The 18091-nt window shown below is 39.5% G+C and overlaps 2 protein-coding genes across 6 annotated transcripts; one reads left to right on the forward strand and one right to left on the reverse strand.

Annotated features, from left to right (window-relative positions):
- Nucleotides 1-3324: 3324 nt before the first annotated feature.
- On the forward strand, nt 3325-7543 carry LOC145487401 (ankyrin repeat domain-containing protein 54-like). 5 transcript variants are annotated; one of them, XM_081466167.1, is made up of 3 exons: nt 3325-3453; nt 3745-4494; nt 6589-7543. In XM_081466167.1, the coding sequence occupies exons 2-3, from the start codon at nt 3745-3747 to the stop codon at nt 6664-6666; spliced, it is 828 nt and encodes a 275-aa protein (XP_081322293.1). In that variant the 5' UTR covers nt 3325-3453; the 3' UTR covers nt 6667-7543. The 5 variants fall into 5 exon arrangements, with proteins under 5 accessions (XP_081322293.1, XP_081322295.1, XP_081322294.1 ...); XM_081466169.1 differs by having other exon boundaries at nt 5602-6656; XM_081466168.1 differs by having other exon boundaries at nt 6435-6656.
- A 6-nt stretch (nt 7544-7549) lies between these two features.
- Nucleotides 7550-17785, reverse strand: LOC145486754 (uncharacterized). Its single transcript, XM_081465464.1, has 5 exons — nt 17726-17785; nt 17028-17118; nt 9559-9877; nt 8931-9040; nt 7550-8231 (listed from the first exon to the last, which is right to left on the reverse strand). The coding sequence occupies exons 1-5, from the start codon at nt 17783-17785 to the stop codon at nt 7567-7569; spliced, it is 1245 nt and encodes a 414-aa protein (XP_081321590.1). The 3' UTR covers nt 7550-7566.
- Between the last annotated feature and the right edge of the window lie 306 nt (nt 17786-18091).

Raw genomic sequence — 18091 nt, forward strand, 5'->3', positions numbered from 1 at the left:
AATTTTTCGCAAAATTAAAGTCCTTCGTCGCTCAGTATTTTCGTCCGCCATATTGAATACTCTACGTTTAAAACATTTTCCGCTGACCGACATACCCGACAGTATTAATTCTGAATTAAATTCGACACAAGTGCGACGTATGAATCGACAGTTGCATTTCTGCCGCACTTAATTGAATTGAATTCGACACGGCAGAAATGCGACGTATGAACCGGGCCTAAGAAGCTTCCCCCGGTTATAGAGTCTATCCGATCTGGTAAAACTAGAAACGTTTAAAATAAAATGTAAAATACAATAGTAAAATAAAGCCAACTTATTTATCGAAGGTTAACACATAGTAGTGAACATGTTATTTCTTCCTCGTACGAAAATTTAAAGAAAAACTTAAAATTTTAAGCATTAAATCTCTTTGAGGAGCCGTTCAAAATAGCCTCTTTTCAGCTGGGGGGGGGGGAGGGCTCCCATATAAAAAGGACAGGTGTGCTCTCTGTACCTTTTAGGGGTTAAAAAGGCTGTTTTGGTACTTATTAGGATGCTCAGCCTCAAAAGTTTCACAGCGGAAGCTTTTGCGATGACTTTTAGGGCATTGAGCCGAAAAAAATATGACAGGACATATTTGAAAATCAACTGATTTATGATTTTCTCTCACAATTGTTGCCTCTTAAGAAAAAATTCAAGCCACGCCTACGAAACAGGATCTTTGAGCCTCTTAAGGCCTGTCCAAACGGGAAATGTTTGACGACCAAACATCATCAAACATTGTTTGGTGACCAGACATGCTGATGTTGAAGTGAGTGGCCAAACGGTTAAAACTTGTTTGATTAAACAAACACAGATCAAACTATGGATACAAGCCGCTGAGCAAGCGTGGGACGCATGCGCGCGCGCCAAACATGTTTGATACGGCTGTCCAAACGAACAAAACATCGCCCATCAAACACGAGAACAAAAGAAATGTTTTAAGTTGTTTGATCGAATGTTTGATGGCCTTCAAATTTTTTCAAACACGACCTTACACGATCAAACACGATCAAACATCACCAAACAAGGTGGCCAAAAGGTAAAATGTTTGGTCACCAAACAATGTTTGATGGTGTTTGGTCGCCAAACATTTCCCGTTTGGACAGGCCTTTAGGGGTTCTTTTCAAATTTATCGACGAGCACCCCCGCCTTTTTTATATGGGAGTCCCCTCCCCGGGCTCTTCAGAGCAACCACTAATTCTTAAATCTTGGTCTTTGTTTTCTTTGATATTTTGTTGATGGGAAATTTGGAGTGGAAATGATGAGAAAGTAGCCTACAAGCCTTGAAAAATTTTGTTGCTGGAGCGTTTTGCCCGAAGAATTTTAAAATTTCCAAAACTGGGGAGGGGGGGGGGCACTATAGCTCCCACTCCCGACCCCCTAGCCTGCACGTCTATTCATTTCTTTCCAGGGGGCCGTTTCTCGAAAGCCTCGGAAACTTTTCGGGCCCGTAAAGCCAGTTTTAGTTCATCCTTATCTAAAATCGGAGAAGTGTATACGCCTGAAACTTCTTGTATGAAGAGAACCTCTGTTCATATCAAAAATATGTGAATAAAACAGCTCTGTAATGGTAGGGTTTAAGATTTCACAGTGATATGTGTATCTCCGTGATATGTGTATCCCTGCACACATATCACTAGTGATATGTGTATCCCCTCCAAAATGGCGACCAGTGATATGTGTATCCACCACCCTCCTCCCCTATACTTTAAATAGCAATATCCTCCTTGAAAGCGCTCTCGTCGTCCGGTCGCTTACTGGACGAACGACTAACCCAAATAGACTTAAAACACAAATCTCAATTTTGTGTGTTCTTGATCCTAACTGGTTTTCTGCGAACAGGATATAATGAATTTAAAGTTGAACACCAAATGGATCTAGATATATTTCAATTTGAGTTTCACGGCACGGGATTTCTAGGACGATATTAATTGCGCGGTGCATTCTCACCCCTCGAGTAACGCATATTCTCCATTGTTCATCGCCTTGTTTGCATCTGAATTATTCGTGGAGTGAAACACATATCACTGCTTCGACCCGCTCGCCATAAAATGATTAGTGGCACTCGTGTATCCCCTGCACCCGCTTTTCAGTTTGACTTTCTGTAAGATATGTTAAGTCTCAAGCTGTATACATTGCTATACTGCGAATATTGCTAGCACGTTTCATAATATTCGACGTTTATTCTTCGGCAGTTAGCCTAGATAACGGCTGTCTTCAGGGGATACACATATCACTGCGCCATGTGATAATTAGTGATATGTGTATCCTGTGCATGCGGTCGTGTACAACCGAGGTCAGCGAAACTCCAGAAATCCCAAGCTATGAATAAATGCCGGGTGTGAATATTTCTAGCAAGCCAGTTTTGACAATGCAAATGTAATGGGGATTTTTCTTCTTGGGTAGAAAGCCAATATAACAGCTGTGTCCATGGGGATACACATATCACTAATCAAGAGAAAATGAGGGACTGTCCCTCATTTTCTCTTGCACTAGTTCATGAAATAATCGGTGATATGTGTATCCCTTATTATCCCGTGCACGCGTACAAGCGTTTTTAGTGGAATTATCGAGTTTCAAACTCCAGTAAACCCAAGCCGTGTAAAAACGTCGGGTGCTAATATTGCCTGCAGTTTTGACAAGGTTGATGCGCTATATTATAACAGTTGTGTTTATGGGGATACACATATCACTGCGCCATGAAATAATTAGTGACATGTGTATCCCCTGCACGCGATTTCAGTTTAGATATTTAGACATTCGAGTGGCAAACTCCGCAAACCTCAACCTGGGTATAAACGTCGTAGCGAGTAAGCAGCCAGCACGTTTCGGCAATAACTGGCCATTTTCGTCGATCAGGTAGATAGCCAATCTAACGGCTGTGTTTAGGGGATACACACTGAGATCACTGCGCCATGAAATAATTAGTGATATGTGTATCCGCTGTTCGAAGTTTTAGTCAGATATACAATCGAGTCGGTTGGAACTCAACCAAACTCAAGAAATCCTAATCTGCTCCGTTGGGCGCGAATTCATTTCTGCTTTCTCTTACTCTTTACAGCGTTCGTTGGAACCTCGCAACCGAGTGGCCATTTTGTTCGTTGAATGCCCAGGCACGTATCAGTGTTTTGTGTATCCCCACGGGGGACACACATATCACGGGGATACACATATCACTGTGACACCGGGCCCGAAAAGTTTCAGCTAGAGCAGCCTTTTTCAAGGGCCAAGTCCCCGCCGGCCAAGACGAACAGCCTATCCTGGGTACGAGTTTCCTTTTGGCCGCACCATGATTGCCTGTAGGGCTGATTTCTTGTCTCTTTGAGTCTGCACTACTCTATTTCTGGTAAAAAGTTCTTCCCAGTTTGTCACATAAGCGCCTGGTTTCAAAGGAGGCCGGGTCTTTCAGGCGAAAAGGTTTACTTTCTGCAGGTAAAATGCTTTCCATGCTTCTCGTTTATAGGTCTGTCTTAATTTGCTCCATTTCACCCTTCCTTCTACATGTTTTTTTTTTCGTAAGCTTTATGTAATGTATTCGTTGTAATACATTCATTCAATGAAAATTAAGGGAGTCTAAATAATGTAGGCTACATTGAATAATATTTATGGAGAAATCAGAGTTTCATCATTCTTGCAAATTGTAGTACAGTAAGATTTCTTTTGCTGGTTTGCTTTCACCTTTACCAGGTCTTCACATGTGCCATTTTTATCTGCTCCTAACAGATGGCAGATGACAATAAAGATGAAGAGAACCCAGCATCATTTAAAATCAATTGGTCTAATTCAAACTTTGCTTCCAACTTACTGGCGAACACTGCAAATATACCAACAACTTTAGGCCAAAGCTATTCACAACAAACAGTACTAGAGCACGGGCGGCAGTTCTCCAAGAAACTTTTGCCATCTCGTTTGAGACTTAGATCACAAGCTTCAACCAAGTGCTCGCCACTGGGCCGGGATTATTTGGCTGAGAGAAAACTGAGAGATGCAGTTCACCAATCCAATCCAAACACTTTATTTGAGCTCATTAACCAGGGTGTTAATATTTGTGGTGCTGACTCAAAGAAAAGGACTGCACTGCATTTTGCTGCAGCGCAAGGAAATGATCAGACTTTAAGAATACTGCTCGAGAATGGAGCAAACCCGAATGCAAAGGATTTGAATGGAAACACTCCACTTCATCTTGCAGCTTGTACAAACCAACTCAAAATAGTGACACTTCTCCTGCAAGCAGGCAGTGATGTTAATGCCGCTGATTTCAGTGGCAAGACACCTCTTGACCTTGCATACTCCAGGTTACGAGTCCTTCAGGGTGATCGGAACATTAGGGGAAAGCCATCAGTTTATTGCGAGGAAGTAAAACAGGTCATAGACATGATCAAGGCATACATGTCAAGGCTTGGGAACAAAAAAGCAGAGGAAACATTGGATCAATTTTGTAGCATGCTTGGTAATTCTGCCACTACAGAAGAGGTTTGTCAAAAGCCAGTTCTACTTGTGAATATGAAATTTAATTTGTTATGGCTGAAATTTCCCCCTCTTTTTGGCTTCGTGTATTTGAAGGTCATATCCAACAATGGGACTGTTTCCTCCCGTAAGCCTCCAAGGACATCGCAAAATCTATGACATTGAGGGTGACAGTGCTTTCCCTCTACAACCAAGTCCTCCAAATCTCAGATGCAAAAGTCTCTTTCTGTCCCTCATCCCCCAGATAATAGCCTATTGGCCCAGAGGGCTGTAGCTGTAAAATTCAAAGTACATAAAGTCTCCCTCAACTCAGTCTTCCAAATCTCAGATGCTATTGAAGTCCCACCAGTAGTAATTCCCTTACTCCCCCCCCCCCCACCCCATTCCAATATAAGCCAGTGGAGCTGTAGTTTAACTATTCAATATATAAAATTAAACATACTGCAAAAGTGAGACAATATAAAGTCTCCCTCAACCAATTGAAAGCAATTTCTAATTCTCCAAATCGCAAATGCCATTGAAGTCCTGCCAAACATAAGGCCCTCTTTGCCCCCTCCTCCCCAAAACCCATGGGCCCATAGTTTAGCTCTCAAAAACATTTGAAAAGCTTCCTATTACATAGCTTGTTGTGTACAGAGGAACCCCACCTTATGGTCACCTCCTTAAAACGGTCACCTTGTTAATGTGGTCACCTCGTGATTACGGCCACTTTTATGTCTACATTAATGGTTGGTTAATGGCCACATTCTGAAATTCCAACCTGTATAATCCTTAGTTTATAATTTTACCTCATTAATATGGCCACTCAAATTAATAATGATATTTTGTTCATCTTTCCATGGTTAATATTTTATGTATGTATTGATTGAAGCTTCAGTTGTCACTCTGCATTCCACATGCTTATTTTACCCCATTAATATGGCCACTCAAATCAATAATGATATTTTGTTCATCTTTTCATGGTTAATATTTTATGTATGTGTTGATTGAAGCTTCAGTTGTCACTCTGCATTCCACATGCTTATTTTACCCCATTAATATGGCCACTCAAATCAATAATGATATTTTGTTCATCTTTCCATGGTTAATATTTTATGTATGTATTGATTGAAGCTTCAGTGATGTCACTCTGCATTCCACATGCTTATTATTAATTAAAGATCAGAAGATCAGAAGTTGAGAAGTCACTTAAAATAGGTCAGTCATGAAATTTGACCTTACCCAATTAATATGGCCACCCTGTTAATATGCCAAATTTTCATGGCCTGTTGGTGAATGTATCAACAGGTTTCCAAGTACTTTTAATTATTTTATCAGATCATGTTCAGAGTTTTTTTTATCTTTACTTAACAACTGCATAAGTTGTGCGGTGTTTCATAGATCATTTTGTCATGTAGTAGTGCCCACAGTTTGTTTAGAAGCAGTATCCCTTTACATGTGATTCCAGCCACTTCCGAACACAAAATTCCTTCTCACAGCAATTTTTTGGCAGGCTCATTACAGTAACTCCTGATCTAGTGTCATTAATCTATCCATTTATGTTGCCTTGTCTCCCCTGAAGTCCGAGTCACGAGGATTCCATGTTTTGTCTTCAGACATTTGCATGCTTGACAGATAACAGATTGGTTGGTATTGTTTTATCAAGTTGTCAAAATATTTTCAATAAGTTTATGAACCAAACTTCAAACCAAGAGTTCCCTAGACAGAGGAACTCCTTCTTTAAAGCTTTGTCTGTGCTTATTTGATGAAATCATTTTGACAGCTTCGATAAAAAAGGATAGCAACCATGATGTACTTTGAGAGTTTAAGTTTGTGTATTTACAAGTTGCTGAACAGTCAAATGTTTGATGACAAATCATGCAATGTTTGTTACCCGTTTAAATCATATTTGTTCACGGCATTCAGAGTTAGATACAACTGACAGTATATTATCCCATTTTCCTCAGAGCACCCTTTAGAACTTGGCAATGGGACTTCTCCAGAGATGATCAGGTCCTATAGTCTCATAACTTGAATTTGTTGTTAAAAAGTTAGGAGAAGTTATAACTGATCGGTGCCTAGGTTAACATATGTGCTTTTTTGATACTTTTGTTTTGGCAGGTAGATGAGGTACATTCCTTGCTGGCCAGCTTCACTGCAATGAATCTGTCACAACATGGTGTTAAAGATACCACATAGAGTTAATGCCATCATGGGCCTGTCTGGAATGTTCACTTCCCTGTTATGTAAAATATAAAACAAAGTGTCCAGGCAAGCCAGCTATGCTCTTCCTCATCACATGGAAGCCCTTGATGGGAAAAGTTTGGCTCAATTTGCTGTTCTTTCCCTGTGCCATATGCTTTGACTTACCATTGCCTTAGGGATTGATGAAGCAATTAGCTTGTTCAAGACTGTATGTTAAGGCTGTTTTCCATGTGTTAAATATTGTGGTGTGTGATTCACATTATTTATATTCAGTAGTGTTGAACTCCCTGAAGCAGATAGGTGCTATTTTTCTTTTCAAGCTTTCAGTGCCAAGCTCAAAATTTGTTAGTTCCTTTCTTAAATGTCTATGATTGAGTTCTTATGGTTTCTGTGAGAATTGGTAGCACACTGAATGTAAGTCCTGTAATGTTTTTATATGTTAATGAATGATCACATAACAAAATCAAGTTACAGATTGTCAACAGCCTTGGCCTCACGATTGTGTTCACTTTGTTTAATACAGCAGGTGTGCACAAGGCAGTGTGACATGTAAGACTATCCTTCCTTGAGACAAAAATTTATATTGTTCTGTGAGGAGAGAAAACATGCGTCCAAAGCATCTCCATTAAGTTTCACAACATTTGAACTCGTGCTTCCTTATCCAGAAGAAACATTTGGCCATTTACATCTTCTATCTCGGTAGTTCTATAATTAGGCCTTAAAACAATATTAATCTCTCTCCTGACTACATGCATATGGCAGTACTTATTTTATACCACAAAATTTCTTGTCATGTGAACGTAATACAAGGTAATTATTCCAGTCAGCCATGCTTAAATACAATATTCCATCAGATAAACTTCTTTCCATTCCGTCTTTCCATTTCCGTCTTACTTATGGAAGAGCTAGATCAGTAATGGTAGAACCACTTTCCTCTCCACTGCTACAGTCCCCCACGGCAATCCCACATGATTGGCGTCGTTGCTTCCTCATTTTGTCCTTAAGGTATTCTGGTGGACCAGCTCCTTTGGGAAGACCACCCCCCTCCCCCTCACTGCTAATGTCCCCCTCGCTACTGCAATCCCCCACGGCAATCCCACATGACTGACGGCTTTTTTTGCCCATTTTGTCCTTGAGGTAATCTGTTGGACCAGCAGTAGTAGAAGGAACACATTCCTCTCCTTGGCTGCTACAATCCCCATCGCTGCTGTTTTGTCCTTGAGCAAACCCCCTTGATTGTCGTCTCTGTGTCTTCATTTTATCCTTGAGGTATTCTGCCCTTGTGAACTGTTTATCGTTGCCATCATCAGAACTTGAAGCAGTGTTAGCGTCAGCGGCAGAGATTCCTTTTGACATGCGTCGTTTCTTTTGCATGCTGTTAATCAAAGTTTTTCTGTTTTCGGCCTTCCCAGCTTCCATTATGTTTTCTTGATTACTTTTGTTTTGTTGCTGTGGTTTCCAGTACTCCCTGACCAAGAAAAATGTGTGACAACAATGAGTACCTTGTACAGAAAGTTGATACACTGAATAACGAAAAATTGCCAGAACTGAATCATGTTCTATCATTTAGCCTAGCCAGCGTAGCACATATTTCCTTTTCACTTTCCAGGCGTAGGGATCGAATAAGCAAACGAGAAAACGAGCACGCCAGGGGTGAGCAAATGATGGGGAGATGTGGGGAGGGGGTGAGCAAAAAAAATGGAGGAGAAGCGAGGATAGGGAGCTGAGGGGATCTTTTCCCCAACCTCTCCCGCTGCTCCTTATTTTTTCGCCCTCGCAGCAGTTTCGTGCCCTGCGCTTGCTTTTGGAAATGAACACCTGTTACGCAGGCTACATGTAGCCCGTTGGAGCGGATTTTTACTTGAGCATCGAAAGTTAAGCGCATTTGCATTGGTTTTGATTTACGTCGCACAGTGATTGGTTTAGAAACCGTGCCAATTTCTAAACCAATCGGAAATAGGAGTAAATCAAACTTTGGTTCTCTAACACGCGTTTTCCCGCGCTTGGCGCCGGGTACATGCGTTTTCTTCGGAGTTTGATTGGTTCACTGGATTGTCTGTGTCCGTGGTGATTGGCCAGAATGATGGCTAACTGACCGACCGACCGACCGACTGACCGACCGACTGATTGAATGTATGTGTATGAACGAGTGAACAAACAAACAAACGAACGAATGTACTTAGGTACATCTTTTTGATCACTCACATGATCCAATGTTTAAAGTTATCTCTGTACAACCATACAGCTCCACAAATTACTGCCAACAATAACACCACCAGAAATAGTGTCATCGCTATCAGTCCACCAGAGGGGTCTGGGTGGGAATGAGCTTTGCGTCCTTTTTGCACGTGATAAACTTGGACTGTGGCTAGAGAAAAGAAAGTTCTGTTACAGGCGACTTGTTAGAAACTTCTCTGCAGTCAGGGTAAAACGGTTACTTCTAAAATTGATCGATCTCAGATCATTTTCACTTGACACTGACCAACTTATATTATGTATTTAGCTAAAAGGGTATTTGGGGACAGTAGATAGAGTATTCAATATATATGGGTTATTGCCCTAGCGTGAGGTCAAGATGCGTGTTTATGTACCGAGACGGTGTCGAGGTTCATAAACATGCACGCCAAAAAAGAACGAGGCCAATTTTTCAGCCATCTTGGCCGAGCAAGCTTGGTCAATAAAGATTTGTAATATTGGGAAAAAAAGAGACACTATTTTCTTTCGGGACGCAGCGGGTTATCCCGCGCGGGCAAGATAACACCTTCTTGCCCGCTCGGGTACCCAATCACGGTGCAGATTCAGTTCAATTTGTCCGCTCACGGAGCTAGCGATGTAGTAAACATGGATATACATTTTTTCACTTATTCATCCCCCGCTGTCTCGAACTATTTTCGTTTCCCTTGTGACCTGAGATAGTGGGGTTCAACAGAAACTTTCCCTTGACAAAAAATAGTTAGTAAACTAATGCCCTTACAATTAATCATATGAAGAGGCTTCTTTCCCTTCATGTCAGGTGGATCAGCACACTTGATTTTGCCTCCATCAAAGTCGTCGAGGTGCGAGTTCCGATCGACAAGAGCGGTCAATTCCATTTGTAAGACGTGAAGGGTTGACATGTCACATGACCAAGGGTTACCGTCAATATACCTACAATGAAACCAAGCAAAACATTTTAGAGCGGTTTTCAATAGGCCATATTTGTATTCTCATTACTGGACTGGAACAAGCTTGCAATGGAGGTTCATGCCGAGGAATATCATTGAAAAGAGATTCATTGTGTTTGAAAAGACTTCTCGCATTAGCTTCAGCTGCAAGCTAGTTCCAGTCCATTACCGAGAATGGGACTATGGTTTATCGAGTGTTGTACAACCAAAACCAGACCTATTGCATATACCAGCTAGACTACTCAGCCAATCTCAAACTGCAGTAAAACTTAAACCAAACCGAAACCGAAACCAAAACCAAAACCAAAACGAAAGTAACTGATTATTTTGGACACTCAATTGAAAACCGCTCTAATAATAACAGTATTAGGTTTAAGGTGCCAGGTCTGATGTTCCATCCACATTCTGTAGTCCTTTTTATGACCAACTTAGGGAGTAAACTATGGAGCAATTACTCTAATGAGCGGCTGATCAACTTAGGAATGGAGCAGTGATTTAAAGCAGCGTACAACGTTATATCCCATGTCAAAGGGAAAGTGCAGATGAATTGAAAATTATTTATACAAGATCAATTCAACAAGGAGATACACATCAAAGCTATGTTTTATATTTTGTTTACTCTTCCTTCTTGTCTGTATACGTGTCTAAAAGTACAACAAACAAACAAACAAACAAACAAACAAACAAACACTCACAACCTGAAAACAATCCGCTTCAAGACTAGTTTTAAAATCTCTAGCTGTAATCGTTCGACTTTCTCCCAGGCCTTCACGGTCAATTGGTTTCGGTGACGCGGTTGAGACGAACGGCTCGGAGTAAACACTTTTCGCCTCGGACCACGTGACCCGGAAACGATTGACCAAGGCAAGGCCTTGGAATTAGGCAAGGTGTTAGCGAGGATCTGGATGGCGTTTAACTCAGCCGGCATAGAATTGGTCAAAATATTAACCACCTGCTGAGAAATGACAAACTAATTGACAGCTGAGTTATATGCAGACATTTCCTGATAGCTGAGAAATGCGCTGAAATTTTAATTGATCGCTGAGAAATCGCTGAAAACGTAACTGATGCAACATCCATATGCAGACCCTCTTATAATGAAGTGATTTACGAGCTAATGCAAGGCAGCTAGACAAAATCATTGCACTCTACGGCCATAATTGGTTCTAGGGGCAGGCAATTTTCTGGGGCATGGCTCCCCTTGCACGATTTTTTTTCAGCAGTTTATGCTGTACTGAAAAGTTTTTTGGGGGGAAATAGCCCCCCCCCCTCCCAAAAAAAGAAAATAATAATAATAATAATAATAATAATAATAATAATAATAATGATGATGATAATGGTACCTCTTTAATAATAATAATAATACAATATATTTATGATGCGCAAATTCCATAAAGTAATGTTCAAATGCGCTTCACAATATAAAGTAAGTAAAAAGGGTAAAAATTACACTAATGAGGTAAATTCACACAGTAAAAATGGAAAACAGGAAACAATAAATAATTAAAATACTAGATCAAAATAGCATTTTGATAAATTGACACTCACAATTCCCTTAAAGTTTCCATTTCACTGAATAATCCCGGAAAGACACTTTTGATGTCGTTATGTCTTATATCCCTGCAAGTTAATTTCGGTTAATATTCAAGCTACAACAACTCTTGTAACAGTTTATCACTTACAGTGTACAGAAACTCGGCATTAGCCGTTGCATTATCTAGACTAGGAAATCTATCTAAACCATTACTTAAGAAATAGAAAACACTCTTTTGTTTCTATCGAGTTTTAGTAGAATTCTATTAATGGAAATGTTGCAATTTGATTGGTTGAGTTATCGTGTACTATCAGTCATGGTGTGTAGTGGTTGGAAGCCGTCCACAAGACAGCGACGATTTCTCCCTTTTCCCATGTTTCGTAGACAACTTTACTACTTTAGAAATTTTACTGCATAGTCACTTTTATTTTGATTATCAAAACATAAAATCTCTTTGCTCGAGGCATCATTGCGTCATCTACTCCTGCTCTTACCGTGCTCGTTCTGTATGTGTTTTTTTTGTTAGAAACTGGATCGTTGAATAATGCAATTCGAGAGTTTCACTGGCGTATCCATCATGGATTATGAGCCATTATACCATGCTCTTCAAATATGGTAAACGTGCGCGCGATTTTTTGAGACGTTTTTATTCTTATCTCACTTTAGTTTTCCTTAGTTTTGGTGGCGTTTTAAATAAAACAATTATTTCACTCGCGCTTGTTGGATATGATATAATTACAGCCGTGGAATAATTGTTGACTATAAAGCTTTTTGCGCGCACTTTCTTACACACTGTTTTCTAAAGAGTCTAAAGTTATCCAAGCTTGCAGGCTTTGTAAACAAAAACGGGGAAGCCATAGACTACCCTGTCAAGTCTCTCGTTTTGCGCTGGCGTCCAGTTCTCTCGCGAGTCTATCCGCGCGTTCAACGATCGAATAAAAATACGAGTAAATAGAGGGCTGTGAACAGTCTAAGGAAGCCATGACCTTAAAAAAGACTGGACAGGCCAGAGCAAGTTGAAGTTCTCTAAAACTAAAAACAAGGCTTTATCTTTACACAAATACGTAATTATTATTTAAACGACATGGCTTTACTCACAAACGCTGCAAATTCTCATATGCCTTCAGACTCTTATTGTCTATTTCAGTGATGTAGCCTCGAGATAAGTCCCTGAAACGTTCAAACAATTTTGAAGACTAAAACTCTATACAAACACTCCGCATAGCCTAACCTAGACATAGATAAATAATCGAAGCAGGAGACGATCTTTGTCAGTTTTATTTAAGTTGACCTAGCTGGTTTAACAGTGACTTTTTAATGTATTTTTAATCTAGAACAAGCAATGATTAAACAAATGAACGAGTTACCTACGAGCTAATTCATTTGAAGGAGCTTTGATTTTGCACGTTGCATACTTTGCGAGAAGGCTGGGCGATGCACGAAGAAAATGCATGTAATATTCAATTTGGCGGGAAAGTTGACCTACCAATCATGCGTGTTTGAGCTGAGTATCATTTCATTTGCAAAAAATGCTCGCTTACTGTCTAAAAATTCCTAAAATAGCCAGGTTTTTGTACTTCCATGAGTCGTGTATTTACAGTTGTTAATCATTGCAAGTAAAGATTATCAAGTAACGATCCAAGGGGTCATCCAAAAAAAGCATTCTTTCAAAGTATCTTTTTACTTACAGAGTTCGCACACTGCCGGAGAAGTTAAACACGGGGAACGACTCCATCCCAGGGCATTTGACCGAAGTAAAACCAGTGCTACAATGACAGTTGCGTGGACAACCAAATTCTTCGGCAGCCTCGATGGGTGTTAAAGCGGTAAAGAATGCTACGAGAAGAACACACAGTAGCACCTCACCTGCACGCATCTTGGATGAGCAAACGTTTCGGTGGAATAGAATGCATATGTCATAATAATTTCTTTCTTTCTTTTACATTCCAAGCGCGCGCGGGAAACTTTGGCACATTAAGCTCTACAGGGAAGTTTCAAATGATTGCTGCTGATCACCTAGACTTGCCACAAGTCGACCTTTGTTTAACCTTCGCTTTTTCCTCTCCTGCGAGTAAGGAAAAAATAAATTTTTCTGGTTTCATTCCTCCGTTTTCTCCTAAGTTTTAGCTTCGTTCGAGAAAATTAATCAAGCACTCAAGAAGGTGTTTGACCACATTTCCAAACACCTACTAAAAGCTCGTCAAAAATACTCCGCTGTGCGTCGTAAATTCAACTATCTTCTCGGTGTTTGGAAATGTGGTCAAACAAGCTCTTTCATGTTTTGATATATTACGTAAAAACTGTTTTACTCCTTTAATTAATTATATTACCAGCATTCCTTAGAGTTCCGTATTGCAAAATTCGGACCGCTAAGGGAACCAATCAGAATTGGACGAGTTCCGCATGAAAAAGTGATTTTTTGCTTTAAAACATTTTTATTAAAAAGAAGCGACTTTTAAAAATATTTAGCTATAACAAATTGCGAAAAATCTTTTCTTTAAAACATTTAGGACATTTTTAAAAAAGGTTAAAAAATACGCGACGTTTCGACGTTCTCGGACGTCATTATATCAAGTGAAAAAAAAAAAACAATATGAATATTCTGTAAATACAAGAAAAACAGTAAAAGAAAGGTGACATAAAAATATGCTACCATCTAAACAAAGAGTTTAGCACTGATGGAGTCACTCTGAGTGTCAAGACTAGGCCTCAGTCCTTTGATGAATAGCATTTCGTAACTATTGCTAATTGAGGAAAATGGTTAGGACACTTGGCAAAGTTCTTTGTTGTATGTTTTTGGCTTGCTATGTATTTCGGGTGTTGACCCGAGCTGCACAAAACCTGGCAAAATACAAAACGTGGTTATGTGTGCTTATACAACTAACCAATAGAAGCATTGCGATTTTATAATTCATGCATAGTCAGTGGGCATAAAACAAAAGATGTGCTGAATCAGAGGCCTTCCAACATAAATCCTAGCCTGTTTGTTTGATTCTTTGACGTTTACCGGCCTTCCTAACTATTTCCCTATATTAATTATGATTAAGAGTTATGATTTTACTTCAACATGAACATAGTAATGTAGTGGTTAACTATTATTGGATGACGTCGAGCATAAAGTGAGAATCATCGAGACCGAGGTACGTCAGTGTGTGAACAGAGTCGTGAGCAGAGAGTTGTAAATTACTATGACTACCTGCTACTCGCATGGACTTGGGCTCGCGCCCACAGTGGGAAGGCCTTAGTTATCAATAACTAAATTAATACACGGACCCCGGTAGTCGAAACCAGGAAATTTAATTCGGGATACACATTCACTCACTTCACTCCAGACGCTGCAAAGACGTAAAACTATTTTTAAGATGACCCCCCAATATACATAGAATTGGTGCGAGACATTTCTCTCTGTTTTTAAACCTTCAATATAGGGATCTCAGCTGGATATCGAGCTTGTAAATGTTTAGAAGGATTTTACCGAACCCATATGTTTGAGAAATGTTACAAATGTGGATAAGGTGGACTGAAATGCCAAGACGATTATGCTTCTTTGAAGTCAGGTCATTAGTGGGAATGGCGGAGCGAGTCACCCAAAGATCGCTACAAAGACTTTATTGCAAATCTCTTAGCATTGTCACCGCCTTTACTCTTCTAGTGTGCAGTTCCCTTATCCGATACCAACCCCTTATAAGTGTCCAACAGAAGAATCTTGCAACGGTGGTTTAGATTCCAAGTGTGCGAATGGTTACGAAGGTCCACTTCGTGCAGTATGTAGTTCAGGATATTACGAGCAACTGAAAACGTGCAAATATTGTCCGCCGAAAATGTGGATGGTAGGACAGTTATTTATAATCGCTGCCATTGCTTTGATGACCACTCTAGTGTTGGCGTGGGCAAGCAAGAGTCAGACTAACAAGGTCGAAGGGCGCTCTCTAATTGACTCTTTTTTCTCTAAACTTAAGATCGTAATAGGCTTTTATCAGATTACTCGCGGAATATTACACGCGTTCTCCTTTATACAATGGCCAGACTCAATGGAAATCGTCGCCAGATATTCAGAAATAATCCAGCTGAATGTATTTTCTACATTGTGTTTTGGCCGAAACAGTCTTCACAGCACTTACTTATATCGACTCGTAAATATGACTGTAACTAACCGAATTAAGGATAATCAAGTGGAGTAAATAGCTGTATCCCAACATTTACACTGGCATGTTTTGATTGAGATACCTAAATTGTAACAACAGTTTGAAATAAAAGCAGCACTATATTGAACACTTGCAGTAGCTTCCATATGCTGCAAGGCGAGAGTCACGTTTCGCGTATTCAAACTCGGTCGTTATGTAATAGTATATCTCGGCCATATATGCCATGTTTCGCTGAACGTTCGCATAAAAGTAGAAAAAAAAAAGAAGACAAAAAAAAAAAAAAAAAAAAAAAAGAAAGATAACTCCTCGGATCGTGAGCTTGGGCCGCCTGTGATAACTCAAAATATTTAAACCTTCGAAAGTTTCTATAATTCGCTCGCAGCGCTGTCTTGTAACCAACAAGTTTTATGATAGGTAATTACCTTGCGAAATTAAACTTAACCACAGGGTTATTTACTAAACAACTTCTACAGCAACCTTATTTGGAATTCTCTTCAATATAAGGAGGAAAGTAAAAAAATAAAAAAACAAAAACAAAAAAACAAAAAAACAAAAAAACAAAAAAACAAAAAAAACAAAAAACAAAAAACAAAAAACAAAAAAACAGCAACAAGTCAAATCGTCCCGGCCTTGGACTTTGCCCTCAGGTCTCAAGGCAGCGACACAATTATTATTTCATCATGACAAGTGCTATTAGAATTGAACTCCATAAAACGCACAGATATCTCAACAGATTCCTTATGTCAAATTCATACAGGAGCGAAATATCCTTCCAGTTTTTTGGTTCAAAAAGAGTCGGAACTATTAAAGCATTCCGTAGTTTAACAGAATTTATCGTTCACAACTGTTAGCATTAGACAATTGATCGCTTAGGCTTAAATAAAAAAAAATCCTTCCGGTTGAGGTGCACATTAAATAAAAAAGTTTGTGTAACAAGCAAAACAATAATTCTAACCTCAAGTTCTGAGGAAGTTGCTCTTCTGTACCAAACTGCAGCAAACTTGCCGTAAAAGATACAGTTTTCCATGCTACGAGTTGCAATAATCAGCATATTCTCCGACTGAGTTATTTGGCGAGAATAAATTGAAGTTGTCCACATGAGATAGCAAAGTCGGTTTCCTTCTGTAAATAAAAAATTATGAAAGACCAGGAATTGAAATCCCTGAAGCTCAGCCAAAATCAACAACAAGCATTCTGTTTCTGATCCAAACGCATGCGCATTCTGTTATTGTCTAGGCTACTCCGAGCCGTTCGTTTCGAATACGTCACCAAAATCAATTGACCATGAAGTCCTAGGAGAAAGCCGTACAGGAACTAGGCAAGAAACGCCGAGCATGTTGCCTTGTGTTCGCTGTCAACTAATATTTCCTTTTTTCTGTATTTACTGTATTCCATGCGTGCGGCACTTCTAATTGGTATCTTATCTACCGTAAAAGGTCGCGAGAATTCCAAAAGAAAGCCATCTACGCTCTGTTGGAACTGTTTCAATAGAAATGATTTTCACGAGTTTACCACCATCTGCTACAAGACGAACACTAATAGGTGACCACGGCATCGCGTAACCAGACGTTAATTTCCTTAATCTATGCATGTGTGATTCAATCTGAAACAAAAAAAACAGTGTTTTTGTATGAATCATTCAGAGCAAGGTGGCAATTTTCAGTTGGATGGAAAACGGTTAAATCCGTAGTTGGGCAGGTGTTACAAGCTTCTATGAGTTTCGGTATCGACCGGTATCACTAACTTGGATTGGATAGGTAAGAGTGATTTAACTAGTCTTCTTGTTTTTTTTCTTCTTGTTTTGTTTGGTGTGTAATGTTTTATCTTTTTCCCGTGCCAGGCTAGTAACTTAGGGATTTTCGTAGATCATCACTCATCAATATGCTATTCACAATTAAATGTTGTTTAGTGTATGGACTGCCGCAAGAAGCCTCGCATTTTTCCTTCAACATAGTATCTGAGTTTTTCAATACAAAAAGTTAAGAATTCCCTAATAAGGAGGCTCTAGTGTGAGCCATGAGTCCTGTCTTAGGGAATTCAATGAATACGTCGCATGGTAAATTGAGAAACACGAAAGATACATGCAAATGTTGGCTTGCCATTGAACAAAACTTAACAAATAATTATTAGGCAACTGACCCATATAACAGGGTAAAAAAATTGTCCATATTTAGCAGCTCTTTGAATGTATGTCTTCTTCTCTTGTTCACCGCACTGGTCATACAGCATACGCCAAGATCATCTAGGCCTTGATGTTTAAAGCCAGTCATAATAATCTGTTTGTACAGGTGATACATAAACGTCATAAAGGTGGAACATTTGTGTCACCATGAACAGGATGTTATTTTACACCACGAGAATTATTGCCTTACTATTCGTGCTGATATCGTTTAAGAAGACTGATACCCTAGCTATAAATAGTGAGTTCACATACTTTCATTTCTTAAGCTTGCCTTTAGCCATTCTTAGTTATATTTTTTTAAGACTCCAGCTGAAGCAGACAAAATTTACGAACAAGTAATTATCAGAAATTCGCAATATCTTACTACTTGAGCTTAGATATATGTTTTTTGTTT

This window comes from Orbicella franksi, chromosome 5 (assembly GCF_964199315.1).
Source record: "Orbicella franksi chromosome 5, jaOrbFran1.1, whole genome shotgun sequence".
NCBI lineage: Eukaryota > Metazoa > Cnidaria > Anthozoa > Scleractinia > Merulinidae > Orbicella > Orbicella franksi.

Excerpts from the sequence above, each read along its gene's own strand:
- LOC145486754 (XM_081465464.1), bottom strand. The coding sequence starts at position 17,785 with ATGACTGGCTTTAAACATCAAGGCCTAGATGATCTTGGCGTATGCTGT. Across the intron at positions 9,878-17,027 it reads TCGTCTTGTAGCAGATGGTG|AATACAAATATGGCCTATTG; the intron begins GTAAACTCGTGA and ends TCCAGTAATGAG. Across the intron at positions 8,232-8,930 it reads TGGTGGTGTTATTGTTGGCA|AACATGATTCAGTTCTGGCA; the intron begins GTAATTTGTGGA and ends GCTAAATGATAG.
- LOC145487401 (XM_081466166.1), top strand. The coding sequence starts at position 3,745 with ATGGCAGATGACAATAAAGATGAAGAGAACCCAGCATCATTTAAAATC.